General features: G+C 39.0%; 1 protein-coding gene across 8 annotated transcripts in view; it reads left to right on the top strand.

The window, feature by feature from the left end:
• The window catches only part of LOC126460875 (putative FERM domain-containing protein FRMD8P1), a 330,902-nt gene that overhangs the window by 173,317 nt on the left and 134,609 nt on the right, over positions 1-22,976 (top strand). For all 8 annotated transcript variants that reach the window (XM_050095951.1, XM_050095952.1, XM_050095953.1 and 5 more), the window contains one exon: positions 6,783-7,114. In XM_050095951.1, coding sequence (XP_049951908.1) covers positions 6,783-7,114 — 332 coding nt within the window. The remainder of the gene's footprint in view (positions 1-6,782; positions 7,115-22,976) is intronic.

The following is a 22,976-nucleotide window of genomic DNA, read 5'->3' as shown; positions in this document are numbered from 1 at the left end:
ATTTTTCTTCAGTTGTACAATATTTAAAATCATTTCAAATTTGCACAGGAATTCTGTGTCAGTATCATGGGATCTGTATATAGTTATAACAAGTAGTTAAATGTCAGTAAGTTCAGTAGCCGCCATTTCAAAGACTTTTTCTTTATTCAGTTCAGGATATGTTTGAATTGCTTTATACCTTAAATTCTGCTTGTCAAAGATAGCTATCCCTCCATGTTTATAATAAGACCTGCAAAATGAACTTATTAGGGAAAACCCAGGGATCTTTAGTGTTTCTATTTGCGGTTCTTCTAACCAATGTTCTGTTATGCAGATAACATCAACATTTAGGTTAGAACACAGTATTATTTCTAGTTCTTGCAATTTGTTAGTCAGAGACTGAACATTATGATACATTATATGAAATGGCAGAAGGTTGGATTTAATTTACTTACTGCAGCTACTGCTTTTAGTCATTTCTGATGAACCACTCACCTGAAATAAAGTCCCGACCCTGTTTACCTTGTGTTGCTCTTCTTTGCTCTGTTCTCTACTAAAAAATCATTCAGGTGTAAAGGCGGTACACTTTTCGTTCTGCCCTACTGGTGTTGTTTCTCCTGTATTTATAACAGAAGCTGGGACCTCTGCACCTGTATTCACAATGCTTTTTTCTTGGGTATCTTCCTTGAAAGGTATCTGGTGTTAACACTGATTATGTAGGCCTACTGTCAGTGTGGGAGCAATCTTCTGATTCTGTGGTTTGGGACACTTCACTGCACTTTTATTGACTATGATTAGCGTTCTGTGAAACTGTTAGTACTGTCTGAGGTAGAGGAATGGTTGTTAAATCAAGTGTGCAATGAGCACTTCTCAAAATTTCCACGATTTTTTTTACTGAGGAATGATTTTCCCTTCCTATTGAAAGTGCATGCCATGTCTGGTAAAGAATTCACGGCCCATGTTCCCTGTAGGGAGAAATAATGCGTTCTGAAAGGGTTGGCAGATTTTGTAGTACAATCTGTTGGGTTTCTGGATCTCTTTGTTCGCACAGGAGAAATCTGGAAGGTCGTGCCTGTGTGGAATTCCCACAACAATCGTTGTTTGCTTGTCCCGTGAACTCAGTGTTTTCATTAAGCATCTAGTGGCTTCTTTTCTTTGAGTTCATCCATCCTTTATTGGAGCAATTCTTAACGACTTCACACATAGGAGCTCCTGGTTTGATGACATTGGTGGCGTTTACACTGTGATCATTTCGTAAAATGGTCGTGATTCCTCTGCCATGACTGTCGGAATTTATACTGATTTCACGTTTATTCCTCGGCTCTTTACATAGGCAAGTGCTGCCTTGACATTCTTTGTGTTCTTTATAAGCTTTGAATTAGTTATACTAGGCGTCGAAGTTTTGTCACTGTTACGTGGTGGTACATGATCATTCATCAGTTTAAGCATAGGACGTAAATTTGAATAGCACACAGTGTCTTGCGACGGTTCATTACTTCTCGATTTCACAGAGTTTTGTGTAATATAGATTAATGTATCTTCACGCATCTTGCCGTAATTTGTGGCGTCTTTTAATTTACTGAGCAGTGATTCTGACACAGAAAGTTCCGCACCTTCAATGCAACTTTTGAATTGCCACCTTCAATGCACATTTGAATTGCCGATTCACGACCATTACACTTCGTAACATTCACACACGTTATTTCCTTATTATCGACTCGCGTGAAACATTCATAGTGGCTCCATTTCTGAAATGTTAAGCATATTCGGGGTCCTTTTATAACTTTTTCAGTACACAAGAGACTCTTGGTACAGATAAAGTTATCGATAAATGCGGAGCGTTTTGCCACAGCCTGTGTACCTTCTGCCATCTTAGATTTAGATTAGATTTATTGATCCATTTTCATCTACAGCTGCACAGTGTGCAAGAGATATTTGGATTTTTATGCTAATATTAACAGTTTTATATATAATATACCTTTGTACATAATAACACACATTAATATATCTATTAATGATGAATACTTAATTAAATGTTGTTACGTATATATTAGCAGTAATGTATGCCTCCATTTCCTGAATCGTCATGAATTTGTGTTGTACGGCTGTGCCACACCACTTTTGACAATCAAATGCCCCACAATTACACTGTATTTGTTTTTGTATGTTTGAAAGTGAGTCAAAATACGTGACGTGTAGGTAATATGTGTCATCAAATGACAATCTTGAATTGTGTCACTGCAAAAATGTGAACGAAATCAGAGGAGATAGAAAGATTCTGGAAACATGTGTTCTGGGCAGCCATCTCTCATCTATGTACGGGTAACCACTGTACCTGTGCGTTTCAATAAAAGCACTTATCCCATCAGACAATGCATGTATACATTCAAAACTGGTAAAGGTGCTTTTCCGGTAATATAAACCAAAACCAAATTATGGTTGGTTGCGGAAGAGGACTGTCAACATACTGCTTTGATGAAAGTTTTGACTAGGATTATGGACGTAGATTTATTTTTTACACTTTCTAGTGTATGATATAATGAACTGGATCTTTCTTTCAGTTTGCACTCTGCCACGACTTCTAATCAAAAAAAGTGCTCAAAATATTGGATTATGTATACAGCAATAGCATTTGCCTTATCTGTCCAGCCATTATCACTTGACTATTGTTCCATAAGCAAAATGAATGAATACTTTGGAAGATTCTCATTGTTTCTCTTAATAAGAGACAGTGCAAAAATCCCAAACTGTTCTGGACCACTTGCACACAAAATAACTAGTTAACAAACTGTTAAGAACAGTTGGGTATTCACTGGCCACAAGGCCCATTATTTGTGACTGTAACTTGAGCACACAACTGAAAATTGTTAGGGTATTGACAGTACGCATTTGTGTGGTTGAATCTTTAAAAGATTTTTGTGTCTCTGATACCAGTTGAATATACAAAATTTATAAAGAAAGTTGTCACCTCTCGATTTGACAGCTTTCCAAGTTGCAGACAGCCACATAAAAATTTTAGGAAGCTACTCAATGTGGTTGTTAAATGTCCATTCTTGTTTATGGCATCATTTTAATGCATGCAGGTCTAATTATGTAGCAATTATCAAGTTAAATTGTTTTTGAAAAGTCTACATACACTACTGAGGGAAAAGAAATTAGTATACCTGGAAAGATGACGTAGATTTTGATCCGATGACGCACGCGCCACCAGGAGGACAGTTGATGTGCTCGTAATGGTGTGGATGTTGTCTGCCGACACATAGCATAGTGGCGCAGCTACCAGAGTGCCATATGTGTCTACTCTCTAATAGGGGATACGCGGCTCGACTGGTGGTGTTACAGTGTCCGTTTTGAATGGTGCACTGAAGTCTTCGCCGATGAAAACAGATTCTGCTTGTACGCTAGTGACGGTTGTTTATGCGTACGACATAGACCTGGTGAGCGCTGTCACCCCGGGCCTTATAGTCTGTGGTGTGATAAGCTGCAACTCTCTTTCACCTTTGGCATTTCTGGAGATATGTACGGCCTGTTATTAGTCGCGTTCTTGCAACACAAAGGTGATGAGTTGTTCCAGCAGGGTAGTACACACCCACACGCAGCCTGTGAAACTCGACACGCTGTGTAGGATATGCAGCAACTTCCCTGGCCAGCGCAGTCTGCAGTTTTGTCTCCCTTCTAGCACGTGTAGGATATGTTGGGACGAGAAGAGACTTGTGAGACTCATCGACCAACAATTCTCACAGAAGTGCACCGACAAATCGACCAATTCGCCTTCTGTACGACTGGCTGGTTGTCAGAGTCAGTGCCTGCTACCCACGGAAGCTACACCACGTACTAAATGGGTGTTTGGGCACGGTTCGATACCTGCTAACCGCTTGTGATGTCGATGTGTGAATACAGTCATTTCGTGTACTACATATGCACCGCTACGACAGTAAATTGTGAGTAATTAGAATTCTATAGAAGGGTGTACTAATTTGTTTACAGTAGTATACAATTTCTTTTTATTTATTTTTTTTTTTTTTTTTAGCGCATTTCATTTCTTCTCCTGAGGGGAGAAGGCGGGCTGTTTTAAGGCTTATCTCAGTGCCCTTCATCAGCCAGAGGTTTACATCTTTATTTTATTTATTGTACATAACACATATTTTTGAATACATGCTATACGTAATATTGTTTTTTTTTGGTTCATTAACATATAAATAGGTGATTGGTAACATTATAAATTAAAATAATTGAAATAAAAATAGATAAGTGATGTGTCATTGAGTAATGGTTTACATTGTTTTTTTCCCTGCTTGCTTGTGTAGGAGTGTTATGTGTTGTGGTGTTCGTATTTTTGTGTTTTCACTTACTTCTACGTTACAGGTTCTCCTTTCCTGTTACTACAGTACTCAGAGTTGGGTATTACAATATTTTCCTTAGTCTGTGATTGTTCTTGACGACAATATTATGGAAATGGAAGAGGATGTAGATGAAGATGAAATGGGAGATACGATACTGCATGAAGAGTTTGACAGAGCACTGCAAGACCTGAGTCGAAACAAGGCCCAGGGAGTAGACAACATTCCATTAGAACTACTGACGGCCTTGGGATAGCCAGTCCTGACAAAGCTCTACCATCTGGTGAGCAAGATGTATGAGACAGGCGAAACACCCTCAGACTTCAAGAAGAATATAATAATTCGAATCCCAAAGAAAGCAGGTGTTGACAGATGTGAAAATTACCGAACTATCAGTTTAATAAGTCACAGCTGCAAAATACTAACACGAATTCTTTACAGACGAATGGAAAAACTAGTAGAAGCCAACCTCGGGGAAGATCAGTTTGGATTCCGTAGAAACACTGGAACACGTGAGGCAATACTGACCTTACGACTTATCTTAGAAGAAAGATTAAGGAAAGGCAAACCTACGTTTCTAGCATTTGTAGACTTGGAGAAAGCTTTTGACAATGTTGACTGGAATACTCTCTTTCAAATTATAAAGGTGGCAGAGGTAAAATACAGGGAGCGAAAGGCTATTTACAATTTGTACAGAAAGCAGATGGCAGTTATAAGAGTCGAGGGGTATGAAAGGGAAGCAGTGGTTGGGGAGAGAGTGCGACAGTGTTGTAGCCTATCCCCGATGTTATTCAATCTCTATATTGAGCAAGCAGTAAAGGAAACAAAAGAAAAATTCGGAGTAGGTATTAAAATCCATGGAGAAGAAATAAAAACGTTGAGGTTCGCCGATGACATTGTAATTCTGTCAGAGGCAGCAAAGAACTTGGAAGAGCAGTTGAACGAAACAGACAGTGTCTTGAAGGGAGGGTATAAGATGAACATCAACAAAAACAAAACGAGGATAATGGAATGTAGTCGAATTAAGTCGGGTGATGCTGAGGGAATTAGATTAGGAAATGAGACACTTAAAGTAGTAAAGGAGTTTTGCTATTTGGGGAGCAAAATAACTGATGATGGTCGAAGTAGATAGGATATAAAATATAGACTGGCAATGGCAAGGAAAGCGTTTCTGAAGAAGAGAAATTTGTTAACATCGAGTATAGATTTAAGTGTCAGGAAGTCGTTTCTGAAAGTATTTGTTTGGAGCGTAGCCGTGTGTGGAAGTGAAACATGGACGATAAATAGTTTAGACAAGAAGAGAATAGAAGCTTTCGAAATGTGGTGCTACAGAAGAATGCTGAAGATTAGATGGGTAGATCGCATAACTAATGAAGAGGTATTGAATAGAATTGGATAGAAGAGGAGCTTGTGGCACAACGTGACTAGAAGAAGGGATCGGTTGGTAGGACATATTCTGAGGCATCAATGGATCACGAATTTAGTGTTGGAGGGCAGCGTGGAGGGTAAAAATCGTAGAGGGAGACCAAGAGATGAATACACTAAACAGATTCAGAAGGATGTAGGTTTCAGTAAGTACTGGGAGATGAAGAAGCTTGCACAGGATAGAGTAGCATGGAGAGCTACATCAAACCAGTCTCAGGACTGAAGACCACAACAACAACATGATTGTTCATGTTCTCTATTGTTGTGTTTTGTGTGTGTTGATGTTGTGTTTTTCTGTGTGATACTTGTGTGTTTTGTGCGGTGTGGAGCCGTTGCGGTGTTTTGGATGTGGGTTTTGGTGCGTTATACTTCATGTCATGGGCTTTTGTTATGGTCTTTCGTCTAGGTGAGGTGGGGTTGTTTCAAAATGAGTCAGTTGTGTCATTGTTGGTTCTAGGTCGGGGAATATTGTGGAGGTGTTTCGAGCTACTGTACGCGCTGGATAGATGTATTTTAATTTTGGTCGTCGTGTCGTTGGTGGTTTGTTTGTCGGTATGTCTTCCATGTCTCGTCTTTTGTGGGGGATATGGGATCCATATCTTGCTCTGAGTTTGGCGAGCTTTGTCTGGAGCGGTGTTATGTCTGCGATATGGTATACTTCGTTGATTGGGGTGCGAGGTGGTAGTTTTGCGATGCTGCGCAATAGTTGTCGCTCTGTTGCGTATAGTTTTTTTTTTTTTTTTTTTGCTATAGTCATCGGTATACCGACTAATGGCGCTGAGGCGTATTCGTAAATAGGTCTGATGTATGTTTTGTACGTGTGTATGGCTGTCCTGGTGGAACATCCATACAGTCGGCCGTGGACTTGTCTGTTGAGGTGTTGTCTTCATCTTGTTTTGTTTAGTAGGTGCTGAAGATGAGTCTTATAGTTTAGGTGTTTGTCAAGGAATACCCCGAGATATCTTGCGGAGTCTGTGAGTTGTAGCGGTTGGTTCCGATACGAGACTGATTTTAATAGAGACGAATGTACTGTTACAGTGACTACTTGAGGGATCGGAGTCGTGATGAATACGTACGTGGCGACTACAACATAAACTCCGAACCGAAGTTCGACGAAGTGGGCCCGCTGTACACGGTGTCCCAGAGGTTCGAGAGGGAGAAGCCGCCCCCGCCGGCGCTGGCCCACGTGGGCGCCGCCAGCTACCGGCACGACGTCGAGCGGGAGTGGGAGCGGTCGCTGCACCCCCACCCCCACCCCCACCCCCACCTGCCCTCCTCTGCGGCAGACCGCCAGCAGGACTGCGCAGCCGGCAAGTGCTCCGACGTCTCTGGAGATGACCAGCTCGTGTCCCAGGTTTCACCACCGCGGTGTTAGTACTTCCTCACTTTACCATTTACGTCATTTTTCATTATTTATTTTACATTATCGACTAATTTGGTACAGAGGTTTAGACACTACACTCGTTCACTCACTCATTCACATTGCTCTATAGCTCCCACTATGAAGTAAAACTGCTAAGTATGTCGAAAGTACACATCAGCAAAGAGAAGCAGCTGGTAGAGATTTTATTAACCCCTCAAGTGGGCATGCCTGTGTATAAAGTGTGCCAGTCAAAAATAAAATGATCCTGCACGGTTCGTTTGTTGTTTCAGAACTGCAAACCCATACCTATTCCTTCATTATTCCAGAATGAGATTTTCACCCTGCAGCAGAGTGTGCGCTGATATGAAACTTCCTGGCAGATTAAAACTGTGTGCCAGACCGAGACTCGAACTCGGGACCTTTTTCTTTCGCGGGCAGGTGCTCTACCGTCTGAGCCACCCAAGCACGACTCACGACCTGTTCGCAGAAGAGCTTCTGTGAAATTTGGAAGGTAGGTGACGAGGTACTGGCAGAAGTAAAGCTGTGAGGACGCGTCGTCAGTAGTGCTTAGGTAGCTCAGATGGTAGGTCCCGAGTTCGAGTCTCGGTCCGGCACACAGTTTTAATCTGCCAAGAAGTGTGAGCGGCAGTTATATAAAATACAAAGGGAGCAAGTCAAGAAAAAATTTACGACTCATGGGAAAAAATAACCCTGATTATGAACTAGCAACATAATCCCACATTGAGGCAGTTGTCTACGAGATAATTAGTGATCAAATAAGTGGCTGGCTGGGATCTGATGCAACTGCACTGCTTAATGCTTAGAGTGGATCGTTATTGTCGCTGTAACACCTGTCCTTGGCAACAGAGTGCTATAGTGAAAGTTTATTTCGTTATTGTTTAATAAAATAGTGGTTTAGTTCATATTACGTAGGTTTATTTTCTCATTGTTGAAATAAACTAAGAATAAACTGTGATTTTGATATTACATGTTTACCTTGGTAATGTAAAGACAGTTATTCTAAACACGCGTACGAAGTGTGCTGCACGCCCACTCGTGTTGAAAAACAGTGTCCGCCTAGCAGGTGTCCAATACCCAGTAGCAGAGCATGCCCTTCAGCATAATTCCAGGGACCTAGGAACCTGATACACCGTACGTGCCATTTGGCTTCTCCCACCCAACACCAGTCCCTCGGAACTGCGGAGGTGGGAACTTGCACTCCAACACATCCTTTCATCCCGCCATCCCTCTGGACTGAACCTACGTTAACCAACCTCACTCCCATTTACTCTTCAGTCTTCTCCTTTTTCCCTCTCCTCTTTAGCCATTCACACATCTTTTCTTCCTACATAGTTGTGTTTATCTTTATACTATATACCTCTTTACTTCTGTATGCATCCTCTTTGGTTTCAAGCTGGCGCAATACTTACAGTAGAATATTTTTGGCTTCTCTCTGACGACCATGCCTCCATCCTTACTACCCTCCCTGTTGCTTCATAACCTGGGTTGTGAGTAACTGAATCCACTTTCTCTTCTTCCCTTTTTTCCCCTCCCTCCTCCCTGATGAAGGAACAAAGTTCCGAAAGCTAAGAATGTAAATTTTCTGTTCTGTTTTGTGTATCTATCGGCTATACTGAGCTGAGGTAAGTACTGGCCAGCCCCTCTATCTCTTTGTTAGTATTTACTTCCTCTTATGAGACAATCAATTGATTGTTCACTTTCTTTATTAATTTTAAAACTGTTCTGGAAATGTATGAGTACTGCCACTTTAACCGATCAGTTAGCGTCATTGCCTTTGATGCTGAAGGAGCCAGGTTCAATTCCTGGCACCTCCTCAAATTTTTCCTTAGTTAGGGAGGTCTGTTGTGAGTTCAACTCAGCCAATGTGAGGCCAAATGAGGAGCTGCTCAGTTAAAGAAGAAGTGGCATCATTGTGGTGTGGCATTGTAGGAAATTACATCGTAGGACCTTATTTCATTACAGGAGTATTAAATGGAAGTAAGTATGGAAACTTTCTTAGGAACATTCTACCCCTTCTGCTAGAGGAGATACCACTCAATGAGCGCCTGTGTATGCGGATCCAACACAACGGCTGCCCAGCTCTCTCCTCATGTGTTGCAAGTCAAATATTGAATGAGACATTTCCTGACCGCTGGATTGGACAGAATGCTGCAGTAAAATGGCCTGCCAGGTCCCCTGCTTTGACTCCTCTTAATTTCTTTTTGTGGGGAACACTGAAAGATGCGGTCCACCGCGAAGCTCCAACAATGCCAGATGACATGCGCCACCGAATCGTCACAGCTTGCTCCACCATATCATCCACTGGCCTTTCATCTCTTAAAGATGCGGTCCACCGCGAAGCTCCAACAATGCCAGATGACATGCGCCACCGAATCGTCACAGCTTGCTCCACCATATCATCCACTGGCCTTTCATCTCTTACCCATTATCTTGAACATTGATTACAGATGTGTCTTGCAGTCGAGGGTAAACCATTTGAGTACATGCTTAAGTAAAGTACAATGCCATGTTTTGTTAAGAACACTATGAATTGTGAAGGTACCAATGTATTATTAAATGATATGTGTCCATGACCAGTAACATCCTTGAATTATAAATATAACATGTGTGGACAGTATGTATACCACGTAGGTTGTCCTTCTGTCGTATTGTTTGGTGGGAGGTGGTCAGCATATGAATGTGAATAAAATGATTATCTTATCAAATATGTATTCTCTCTAATTATAATGTCCATTACTATCTGTGGAAACAGTAGTTTCACAGCAGACACTTTGTTACCCCACAGACACACTCAGGCGTCACCCGGTGAAGAGTTTCCCATGACGCATCCATCAATAACATTATCAGCGGCTTACTGTGCCTCAGGTGTGGCATGTAAGCAGGAAGGGGGCAAAGCTTAAATGAGAAACTGCATGACAAAGCGGTTGCTATGTTCACACAATAACTATTCATTTCAGCCTGGGAATGTCCATGCATTTGGCATAGTTCTCATAATCCCCTTTAGATATGCAATTGGCTAGCATGTGCCACAGTTAAATACAAAATACGATTTGCCATCCTTGTACCTATGTTGTATTGTGAAGAGCGCAGATGAGGATTTACCTATGTAGCGACCTTCAATTTACAAGATTTCCCAGCATCTTTTAAGCAAAGTTTGAATCACAATAGCAACATGCGTTACATCACTATACGCATCTTTTCCAGAGCGTTCGAATGATGGTAAAAAAAGTATAGCATCCCATTTAAAAAACATGTACTTGTCTCATTATCTCGGTCAATATAAACGTTGTGATTATTGTGCATGTACCAAAGTATGTGCCCCATAGTCGGCTATGTTTCGCTGAACACCGCTTGTCAAGACGTGCAATCGCCCCAGAATAATGGGGGTGTTACGTCTTATGCGACTCACCCTGTATATGTCTGTACCAATACCAAACATGTTTTTCCAGTGTTCCTCTTTTAAGAAAATCAGTCTCCCACTTGTCCATGAAAATTTCAGCTAGTAAGGGGAATAATGGTGAGCCCATTGCCAGACCATATGCTTGGTGATAATAGCTCCCTTGAAAGCAGAAGTAATTTTGATTTAAACAACATTCCTATGTACTAACAGTGCTTAGCTGCTCTTCAGGATTTATGTTGTGTGAATCAATGATTTTGACATAATACCTACACAGTCTTTCACTGGAATATATGTGAACAAGCTATGCAATCAAAATAGACTAATTTTGTGTTTGTTGGAACCTTAATGTCCATTAATTTGTTAACTGAATCTAAATCGTTCTTAATGCTAAATTTCCCTTTGAAGTTTAGTTTCTTCTTCAAGATGGTGTTCATTCTCCTGGTAATCTTGTGTACTGGAGCTTGTATTGCAGATACCACAGGATAGATTGGCACTTCTGCTTTGTGGAGCTTCGGTAAACCATGTAGCTGTGGTGCCCTGGGTTTCATTTCCAGCATGATCTTACAGGCATCTTCAGGAAGGATGTTGGAGCACTTGTTTACTACCTGTTTAGCCTGATCATTGTAACTAGCTGTTGGATGTCATTGTGGTTTTTGTAGCTGCACTGACTGGAAAAAAATCCTCTCCTCTGCCTGTGTAATCTGTTTTATTTAACAGCACTACAGTCCATACTTTATCTGCCCTAGTCACAATCACATTACTGGTTTCAGTCCTAGTTTTAAGTTCCTTGATGACTAAGAAATCATTGTTCTTCTGATATTGTGCTTGTTGTTTCTGTGCCTGCTTGATTTCTTCTACACACTACACTTTCATTACTATATCTTTCTGTAGGGCTAGTTCCAGATCTGCCTTAAGATGGCCTAACACTTGAGGTTTTGTTATCATGTCTGGAGTGTATTTGCGGCCTTTTGATAATAACTTTTCTTCTGGTTCTGAAAGGGTCAATGTTGACAAATTAACAATTCCATCTGCAGAGTGGATTGGCATTTTTGGGGTTAAGGTTCTCTCCTTCAGTGATAATAATTGTTCTTCTTCTTTTGAGACTGAAACGTATTATAAATGATGTCTAGATCACTTGGCATTCACAGATGACATTGCCCTGATCACATACATACTGAGAATGTTAAAATCCAAATAGAAAACCTAACTGAGCAAGCAAGGAAAGTCAGTTTACAAATTTCTTTCACAAAGACAAGAGTTTTTAACAAATGTAAAAAGTGCCGGGGAAGCTACTCTTAAATCAAATCAAAATCAAGAAAGTCAATTCATTCAAACATTTAGGTGAGTGGCTAACTAAAAACAGTAATGAGAAAGAAATTCCAGAAATAAGAATAAAAAAGATGAACACTGCATTCCAGATCATCAGATCACAAGAAGAAGCCATTATCATGGGACACCTAAATTAAACACTACAATACACTGACGAGAACAGTGGCTCTGTATGATGCCAAAACACTAAACCTAGTACCAAAATATAGGATAAATAAAGTAATGAAAATGGAAAGGAGACTGGTTAGAGGCATACTTGGCCCAAGAACAACAGGAACTGAATACAATAGACCACAACCCAACAAAGAAATCTACAAACATTTAGAGAACATAATACATAGTATATGCAAAAGAAGAATGTCAATCTTTGGACATTTGGCGAGCATGGAAAATCTCAGGCTCACAAAACAAATGTTTACTAAAATAATGAAGCTTAAAGGACAACCAGCACAGTTTACAATGACTCTAAATGACAACAAAGATGCAAACATTGAGATAATGGACACACACAACAGTAACTTATACAGGAACAAAATCCAGAAGGTAATCTTCAGGGAAGAACAAGAGAGAAAGAGAAAGCAGCCTCATAACATCGAGGAGCTCTGAAGACAGAGATCAGAACACATGAAATTAACATGAGCAGAAAGGAAGAAAGCAAGAGCTGATGTATTGATTTAAGGTAATCTTCAGGGAAGAACAAGAGAGAAAGAGAAAGCAGCCTCATAACATCGAGGAGTTCTGAAGACAGAAATCAGAACACATGAAATTAACATGAGCAGAAAGGAAGAAAGCAAGAACTGATGTATTGATTAAACATGCTCTGTAAAAGTGCCAATAAAGGAAACAAATTTCCCATACAAATCCACCATAGTTGTGAACATTTTATGACTAAAACTGCGTAGATCACTAAATAAAATGTATTTATTTATCTCAATGTATCAGCATATGCCAGTGACAGGTATCTGGAATCAAGATGAAAGGAACATTAAAGAGTTATGTGCGTTTGCTATACATAATCAAACTCCAAGAAATGTAAAAAATAAAAATAATATTTTAAAATGCTTACACACCGAGAAACTTTAAACTTGCAAAACAAGGTTCAGTGTCAGTCTTAAATCTATACCTAACAACTGGTTTAAAAGTTATACAGAGATATAAGTTCTGGCCAACAGTTAGCACTAGTGTGACGAATTCCGCGTTTAAATTTTTCATTTATTTTATTACCGTGCTATTTTGCTCCTTGCATTTATCATTAATAAAAGCTAGGCATACTTTAAATTACAAATATACACTGTCAAATTAGAAAACATTATTAAAATGAGTATAATTGTATAGTAATGGCATTACCATATTGGATTGAGACATTTAGTCCATGTGGAGTTTACTTAAATGTGGCAGTGAGTATTCATTGCATCTGTTAATAATATCTATACAAAAGCCATATGAAACTTTAGTATTAAATACCATTAACATTAACAGAAAGTTATGATTGTAAGAACAGTATTTTCTGTTATAATTGTGTGTGTATAACAAGTAAATGAACCGAAACTTCACCAAAGAATGCACTAAAATATGTAAAATTTGACAAAATATTTTGTAAAAAATAAAACAATTTGATTATTAAATTCAAATATTTTCGAAGGCCACCCTGTCTTGTGTAAGAACTAGCAACTTGCTTCTCGAGTTAGGTTGTTTGCCGTGCAATCAGTGGCAGCTTTGGTGGCCCATAGAAGCGAGGTGAGGTGAGGTGTACCATAGTCAGCAGTGGGAGAGCATGCCACAGTCGCCTTATGTCACACTAGCAATTCTTGAAAATATCAAAAAATGAGTTAGGGCGGATTTCAATATGTTTGTGTGATATTGTTTGTGGAGCTCTGTTTTTGTGAATAAGAATTTCTAGATCCTCCAGTATGTTTAAGGCATGCCCTTTGGGGCTCTATACAACACTTCCATGCTTTCCTGTTTGTCCTATACAAAACTTGTCACAATCATTGCAGTTTTCTTGGTACATTCCTGAGTTGCAGTATTTGTTGCATTTTTTTCAATTCTTGTAGTGCAGCTTATTTCACAGGCTACCTCTGGTTTGAAAGCCTATGGTGACATAGCATTCTTGAGGCTGTGAGCAATACTTTCAGGATGTGAGCCAGTGAATGTTAACACTGTGTATCATTTATTACTCTGATGCATCATTCGTCAGGCACTTTTCCTTCGTTTAATTTTCTTATACATTTTACGACGTCACTATTTCTGTACCAATCTGCTTGACATACTTTCATAATAGTTTTAAGCTCTTCCTTAATTTCATCATCATCAAAAGGTAACTTCAAGATTCTGTGTATCATAGATCGGATGAAGGCTACTTGTTATATATGTTTAATTATAACAGCAAATATTACTCCTGTAATCACAACTTTCTGGTAATGTCAAAAGTATTTAATACTAAAGTTTCATGTGGCTGTTGTATAGTTATTATTAAGAGATTCGATGAATACCTGGCATCAAGTTTAGGTAAAACGCCACGTGGGCTAAATGTCCCCATATGAAAAGTTAATGCCAGTATCATACAATTATACTTATTTTAATAATGTCTTACAACTTGACTGTCTGTAATCATAATTTAAAGTATGCATGTCTTTAATAAATTATAAATGCAAGGGGGAAGGCAGAATAATACCAAAATAAAAGTAAAATTTGAAAGCAGCGTTCTCCACGCTAATGTCACCAGTCTGCTGTAACTTATACCTTCATATAAAATTTAAACTAGTTATTAGTTGATGCCACAATTAGTTATAGCTTTCGATATTGACATCGAACATTGTTTCACAAGTTTCTTGGTGAGTGAAACTTTTGAAATATATTTTAACGTTTTAAATTTTTTGGAGCCTGGCATTTTATAACAGACATTTGTCACTCTTTATGTTCCTTTTGTGTTGCAAATACATTTTATTTTGCCGTTCAGATACTTACATATTGTACATGATTATTTTAAACACTGTTTGACAATTTACAATAACTGAATCACACTTGTGTATCTGCTAAAGTAAGCATCTGAAGGTGGCAAATTAATTTGTCGAAACTGGTAAAGCGTAATAAAGTTTATGTGCAATTGATGATTGATTTATCCTGAAACAATAATACTGCAGTAGCTGAGAATTTCAGCCATGAATATAATTTTATGTTTTGTGCGATGCTTCACATGTGACTTGAAGCTGTAACATGACATGTATAATAAAAATAAAAAGACGATCACTGACAATATGTATCAGTGTTCATACGTGTCTGAGTTGTAAACAATGTACTGTCTTGCCTATGCAGTTATAAATGCATTCTTGCAGGTACGGTTACCTCCTACAGTTATAAAGACAGTCGCAACAGAAGGTTTTGGTAATTTTGCGTCCACAAAAATTAACGAAATCATGAATAAAGTTATTAATTATTAATGCGACAAGAATGCAAAAAATTTTTGAAAAATTGTTAAGGGATGATTGCAAAATTTAGTACCGAAGGAAGTCGAGCTGACTCTCAGTGTATTTGAGATCCATATTGGAGTACCAAATGCTGCCCTCAAAAGTACAACATGACAGAAACACTTGACAGCCATTGATATCAAGGGAGAGTATTTATGAGTGAATGCTTTCTGCTCCAAAGAATAGGAAAAAAATTAATGATAATGTTTGTAATATGTATAACCTTGATGTCACTATAACAGAGTTTAGAAAGTCTCCAACTCTATGTAAAGTCTGCATAATGTGATGTACTTAATATCTGTAAGTAATGGTCCATAGCCTATTCAAGCATAAACTGAAAGGAAAACAAACCTGCACTTTTGGATATTACGACATTTAAGTCGGCAATCTCTCCATGTTCTTTATGCAGATGGGATGGGGAGAAACACTGACATCTATTACCCTAGTAACTACCCAGTGCCATGCTCTTCAGAGTGGGTTACAGGGTGCAGATGTGGACGAAATGATGCCTATACGTAATGCTACACTGTGTTATACCAACTAAGCCATTACTACCAGTATCAAAATTCGACTGTTGTAACGAGTCGTGTTTTTACAACTGCTACTGGAAGAGTGGGAACCTGGTCTTCTATCTGCCAGGATGGTGTGGCTGCTCACCACCAGAGGGTTTGAGGTTCAAATGGCAGCTGTGGGGCAGGAACTCATCAGCAAGATGCTAGTAGCTGAGGAGAACTATTTAATCGACTGCAGAACTTTCAGTCTGTCCTACGAGCTCGGTTTGGTGTCGACTTGCGGATAGTGCCGTTCCGGTGGTGGTTCACAGAGAATCACCTAGTCCGGAAAGCGGCTCCGAGTCAGTGGCTGCTCGAGCCAGTACCTCGAGAGGTGCCAGATCCTGCCAGCGGCCACAGCCTCGGCCTCACAGACACTCCTCACTGCCGTGTGCATCACAGGCTGTCACTACAGCGATGCAGGTAGTGGGGAGGCGGAGAGCCCGAGCAGCAGAGGTATCTCCGAACTCTGGACCGTGATGCAGACTTTTGTCCGACCTCCATTATGTCATCAGCAATAAGGAAACACCATCAGTGGGCCCAGAAAGTGTGACACATATAGCGTATTCATTTTTTTTAAGTTTTCACACACACACACACACACACACACACACACACACACACTCACACACTAACACACACCCTGTAATTAAGAGAATTTTCCAGTCCATGACTTTACATATTCAGATATTTTATAAAATGAGAGGCTAATAAAATATGTCTCTAATTTTTCATTTGAGTTGGTTGAGAGGCTCAATTTCTTGCTTTATGTTACATGGGAATATCTCACCATCAAAGTATATAATTCCACTCTGAACTGTAGACAAGGAGGTGAAGTCTACATAAAAGGCATTTTTGTGTCTTGTGCTGTAATTGCGCAGATCACAGTTCAGTTGATACCGATTTTTATTGTCTGGAACAAAAGCTATATATTACAAAGTGAATGTTACAATTCTGAGGTCCTCAAAAAGGCAAAAAGGATTGTGAAAGACTTTCAGTTATCTACTTTACACAGTAGTCGTCCTCTTCACTTCTGCTTTATTTACTTTACCTGAACCTGTGATTTTGGTAGTATAATCCTGTGATAGTTTGCTCCTTATGACTGTGATCTGTTAGCACCACAGTCCTAAAAAATGCTCAGCATCATTTTGCCTGATGACGGTTGGGGAAGTACTCACAACAGTATCGAAAATGGTGCCAGGTTTCCCTCTCCTCTTAACGTAACTCACAATTATTGAACTCAATAGGTTTAACCCGTGTTAGGTCTTGCAGCCATACACACAAATTTTGTTACGAATGTCTTAGTGCACCTTACAATGACTTGATTGTAGATTACCCAGCTATCGATCTGCTTCTTTTGAACAGTTTACCAGTTGCTGCACACGATATGTTCTCTCTATTTAGCAAGTAAGACAATGTTAGGTGTTTCCAGATTTACACTCACATTGTTGATGCACGGGAGGAAGAGATGGGGTGCATAACTGACCCTTTGGGCGTGTTGGGTTTGTTTATGTCTTCACTTGACAGCATTACAGTGGCTGCTTCGTACTTTTGTCATTGTACCTCTCTGGTGGCAACAGTTTCTTACTACTGAGAAATGAGATCTTCCTCAACATAAGCTTTAGGCAGATCCCTACTGTTACTAATTTATGTTCATCAGGCATAAATTATGAGTTTCTTATACATTAGCCACTAAAATGGGGTCAGTTAGTTTATTGTTATTTTTAAACAGTTCTATATCACTATGATTGATTGACCTTGGTCCTATTTCTCTTTTTGGAAGTTGCCTGGTTGCTTTAATTTTGCTTATGAGGCTATTTTTTCAAATTCTGAAATAGCTTTGGTTACTTTTTGTGTGTGTCTTTTGATGTAGATAATGAAATCATGATTAGTAGTTTGCTTAGAGGATTCATACAATCTCCTTTTATTTTGATATGATATTTTTATTCCTTGTCTTAACCACTTGTCTGATTTTTGTAAATAGTTAAATGTGATAAGATATAATCATAAATGATGTGAGTTTCTTATGCGTAAATTTCTATAAAACTGGAGATATACTTGGCAAAGTATTGATAGGCCTATAGTTAATCATAGCCTCTCTCTCCCTCTCTATCTATCTATCTCCATTCCCCTCATACATGGGTATCAGTTTAGTGTTTTCAATGTGTCTGGAAAAGTGCTCATTTGTAGAGAACAGTCAATGGGGTATGTTAAAGTAATAATTTCATTTTGTGCACATTTCTTCAAAATTACTCCAGAGATTTCTGGAAAGTGTTTATGTGGTGCCCCATTGCAGGCTGTTAAAAAGGTATGAACATACAGAATATATTTACAGACATGTGAGTGACTCAAAGACTTCTTAGGTTACAGAACCCACTATGTTGTTCTTAACAGTGAGTGTTTAACAGAGACAAGAGTATTGTCAGGAATGCCCTAATGAAGTGTGATAGGGTCCCTATTATTCTCTATATACATAGATTATTTGGTGGAAAAGGTGAGCAGCAATGTGCAGTTGTTTGCTGATGATGCTATGGTTTACAGTTAGGTGTCGAAGTTGAGTGACTGTATTAGGATAGAAGATGTTTTAGACAAAATTTCTAGTTGGTTTGATGAATGGCAGCTAAATTGAGATGGAGAGAAATGTAAGTTGATGTGGATGAGTAGGAGAAACAAAACTGTAGTGTTTGAATACAGCATTAGTAGTGTCCTGCTTCACACAGTCACGTTATTTGACTATCTGGGCATAACTGTGTGAAGCATGGAATGAGCATGTGAGGATTATGATAGGAAAGGTGAATGGTCAACTTCAGTTTATTGGAAGAATTCTAGGAAAGTCTGTTTCACATGTAAAGGAGACCGCATATAGGATGCTCGTGCAACCTTTCTGGAGTACTGCTCGAGTGTTTGGGATCTGTACCAGGTCAAATTAAGGGAAGACATCGAAGCAGTTCAGAGGCAGGCTGCTAAATTTATTAATGGTTGATTCGAACACCACACAAGTGTTATGGAGGTACTTTTGGAACTCAAGTGTGAATCAGTGGAGGGAAGGTGATATTCATTTTGAAGAACACTACTGAGAAAATTTAGACAATCACCATTTGAAGCTGACTGCAGAATGATTCTGTTGCCTCCAATATACATTGCACATAAGGATCTTGAAGATAAGATACAAGAAATTAGGGCTCATACAGAGGCATATAGACAGTTGCAAGCTGAAGAGGACAGGAAATGTCTAGTAGCATTACATGGCAGCCTCTGCCATGCATTGTAAGATGGATTGCGCATTATGGATCCAAACATTGATGAATGCCATAAATACTGAGCTGAGTATGATCTTTGTAGTTCTCATATTGCATTTACAACTTCATCTCGGGTGACGGTACTAATAAACATTATCTTGGAATGTGTTCCCAATATAAGTTTGGGATCAATAGGTTTCATTATAAAATTCTGCTTAAGTATACAGTCCCCAGCTGTTGAAAGAATACTATTGTTTTGTTGTCTTGTATTGCTGTAATGTTTGTAAATGAATGTTTAATTTCACCATTTGCCTTTTTTAAATTTTCCATGTGGTCTTTGCATTGTTCATAAGACTTTTTATGTAGGTATTAGTGTGCATTGTTTTGACAACATTGCTTTTCTAGAATGACAGTGAATGTTTCATAGTAAACATTTAGGCTCTAAAGATGGTCACATCTGTGTAAAGATTTTGTGCAGAAGTTTGTTTTTCTGAAAGAAAGATTTTACTGCTGATATGATCCAGTTATTGTTACCAGTGTTGTTCACTCTGTTGACACTTTTCATGAGAAATCTCATTTGGAAGTAATGCGATAAGATCTTTTGAGATGTTGCTAAATTTTTCAGTTACAGAATTTGTTGAAAGAAATATTTGTCAGGTTTTCTCTGTACAACTAACTGTTAAAAAAGTTCATATTCTTCTCATTGAAAGAATCACAACTTGATTTTTTTGCAATTCCATTTGGTACCACAAGATTTATATTAATCTTCAGTATTTGTGCAAGGTGCTCACTGAATCCTGTTCTGAATCTTGCAATTACACAGTTAGTGTAATTCAAAATAATCTCGTCCAATGGTGGCCTTAAGATTTGCAGTCTGATACTTAACCGATTTAGCTATTCTGCCCCATACATAAAACAAATGTTTTCACCAGACTTAAAAAGTGCATTCTTGTTTTAACTTTTAGTACCAAAGTCAACTCAAGTCCTCAAGGAGCACTGTGTCATAGTTCCATTTAGTTATTTTCATTAGGAGGCACTCAGAAACAGCTCAAAGTTATCCAGTGCAGAGTAATGGGTAGTAGGAACTTTTTGAAGCTTTATAAAAACTAATATATTTTATCATTTAGATGTCTGTATGTGGCAAATATAATAAACTGACTATTAAAGCTGTTAATGAAGGTACTAGCATACAGAATAGGTTCCCAAATGTGTGAGTAAGCCAAAGACTTTTTAAGTAATAGAACTCAGTATATTGTCCTCAATGGTGAGTGTTCATCAGGGACATTGGTATTGTCAGGAAAGCCATGTTAAGTGTATGTGAAAGTATCACTCTTATTCTCTGTATACATATATGATCAAGTGGGCAGGGTGAGCAGAAGTGTATGGCTGCTTGCTGATGATGCTGTGGTGTATGGGAATATTATCATCGTTGAGTGACATTAGGTGAATAGAAGATGACTTAGACAAAATTTCTTGTTGGTTCGATGAGTGGCAGCCTGCTCTAAATGTAGAGAAATCGAAGCCAATGCGAATGAATGGTGGTGGTGGGGGGAGGGGGGGGGAGGAGCCATGATGATAAAATACCCAGGGATAACATTGCAGAGCAATATGAAATGGAACTAGCACATAAGGATGGTAGTAGACAAGGTGAATGGCTCACTTCAGTTTATGGGAGAATTTTAGGAAGGTGTAGCTAGTGTATAAAGGAGACAGTATACAGAACACTGCAGCAACCACCACTCGAGTGTGAAGGATTCCCACCATGCCGGACTAAAGGAAGACATCGAAGCAGTTCATAGGTGTGCTGCTAGATTAGTTACCAGTAGGCTCAGTGGGTGCACAAGTATTAAAAAGATGCTTCGTGAACTCAAATGGGAAACTCCGGATGGATGGCAATGTTCTTTTCACGAAGAATTATTGGGAATATTTAGAAAACCAGCATTTGAGGCTGATTGTAGAACTATACTACTGCTACCAGCATACATTTCATGCAAGACCACAAAAATAAAACAAGAGAAATTAAGGCTTATATGGAGGCATATAGATAGCCATTTTTCTCTCACTCTATTTATGAGTGGAACAGGAAAGGAAATGAATAGTAGTGGTACAAAGTACCCTCTGCCATACACCATTTGGTGTCTTGTGGAGTATATATGTAGATGCGGAAATTTAAAACATTGCTTTTCCTCTAAAATCAATGTTAATTCTAGGACAGTGATCGCATAATTTAAATCTGATGTATCACTAAGAAGTAGTAGAATTTCATATTTGACATTTTTATTTAGGAAAGACCGACCACTTTTCTTGGTATGATATTAGTTTCCTGATGAAATGAATTGTAGTTTCAGTATCACCGGTTTTGGTGCAGCACTTCCTGTTCTTCATGTGCGTCTGAACTGGGGATCATATGCTGTTTCTTGTCCATCCCTGCTGAGTGCAGATAAACAGTTTTATTTTGCACTGCAGTTGTCTGTCTACACTTGTTCAGCTGTTGTAATTCCACCTACGGACAGTCCTTTATCACATGCTGTTGGTCAATGTTCATTTACATGTACATTACTGTCATGTATGTAGCACGCACAGCTGTTGTGAATCTAGGGGGGGAGTGCCATTTCAGAGATTTTGACATCATCCCACACATCCTTTGTATGCTTACTGATGCATGCATTGATTTTATTTGCTGTAAATTTAAGCAACTACATTATGGCTAAAATTCTTTTTTTCATCATGAGTATTTATAGTGCCAGTCTCTGTTAAGAAATGCACCTTTTAATTTGCAGAAAAGTTTTGTATTGTCCTTTATCTAACTACACCATATGCAGAATCTGTCAGATGTTATTATCTGTATCACACAGCATTCCACAAATGTTTTGTAATGTTCTTCTTCCTATAATTGGATCTTACCAGCCTCTGCAGGAGCCCGTGTCCTACCCCTCCTCACAAAATCTTTTCACACACACACAGAAACTAATTTTTGTAAGCCTTTTGCATAACTGCTGCAGTCTGATGCTTAATGAAAACAAATTTCGAGGGCAGTTGCACACAGTTAAGAAGTAATAAAAACGTGTGAAATTTGTGTTTGTATTTACATCTCATCTGCACATACAATACTGCTGTTAACCTCGTGCCAGTGGTATAGTGGATTACATGAGAATAATTAGTTATTATGCTTAACTGAGCAATAATTCTACTGTGTCCTGAGTTTTACTTGTTTGTTCTGAATTTTTGTGCATTGTTTTTATATTTTCTGAATTCACTTAAAAATAATATTAAAAAATAATGTGGGGACACTAATAAAGTACAACACAGGAACAGTGCAAAGATTGCCACCCGAGTAGCTAGTCACACCAGGAACTGAGAATGTTCTGTAATTGTGTTTTCTGCACAGTGAAGTTGAAAAATGTATCAAAATGTAGTGGAGGATAAAAGCCCAGTTCAGTGTTGCATGAGTACTGCAGCAGTATGCCTACGAATGAAATAGGAAGTTCACGTTACATCGCGAACTTCAGAAAAAACTGCAGTTGTCAGATCCCACTAGATGATGAACTGTCGAGTGCCAGTAAATTATATTGGGACATTAGCCAATGTGCGACACATGACATGGTCCAGCTTTACAAAGTGTGCGGAAAGGTGTCCACCCCAGAGCTGACGCCTATGTCTGGGCGACTGGTGCACACATTCAGCAAGAGATTGGTGCCTTCACTGTGCGAATCACCACTGGCCTCAGACCCAGTGGGTCCACCGCCACCAACTAAAAAACAAGAGAATGATTGCAAGCAACTCAGTTTTGCATCATCAATACTGAACAAATTCTAAACAAAAGCATCTGCAGTAAATGTTATACTGAGCTGTTTTTGACACA

The sequence above is a fragment of the Schistocerca serialis genome, chromosome 1, assembly GCF_023864345.2.
Source record: "Schistocerca serialis cubense isolate TAMUIC-IGC-003099 chromosome 1, iqSchSeri2.2, whole genome shotgun sequence".
NCBI lineage: Eukaryota > Metazoa > Arthropoda > Insecta > Orthoptera > Acrididae > Schistocerca > Schistocerca serialis.
Note: the sequence above shows the minus strand (reverse complement) of the source record. Positions and strands in the feature narration are given on the sequence as shown.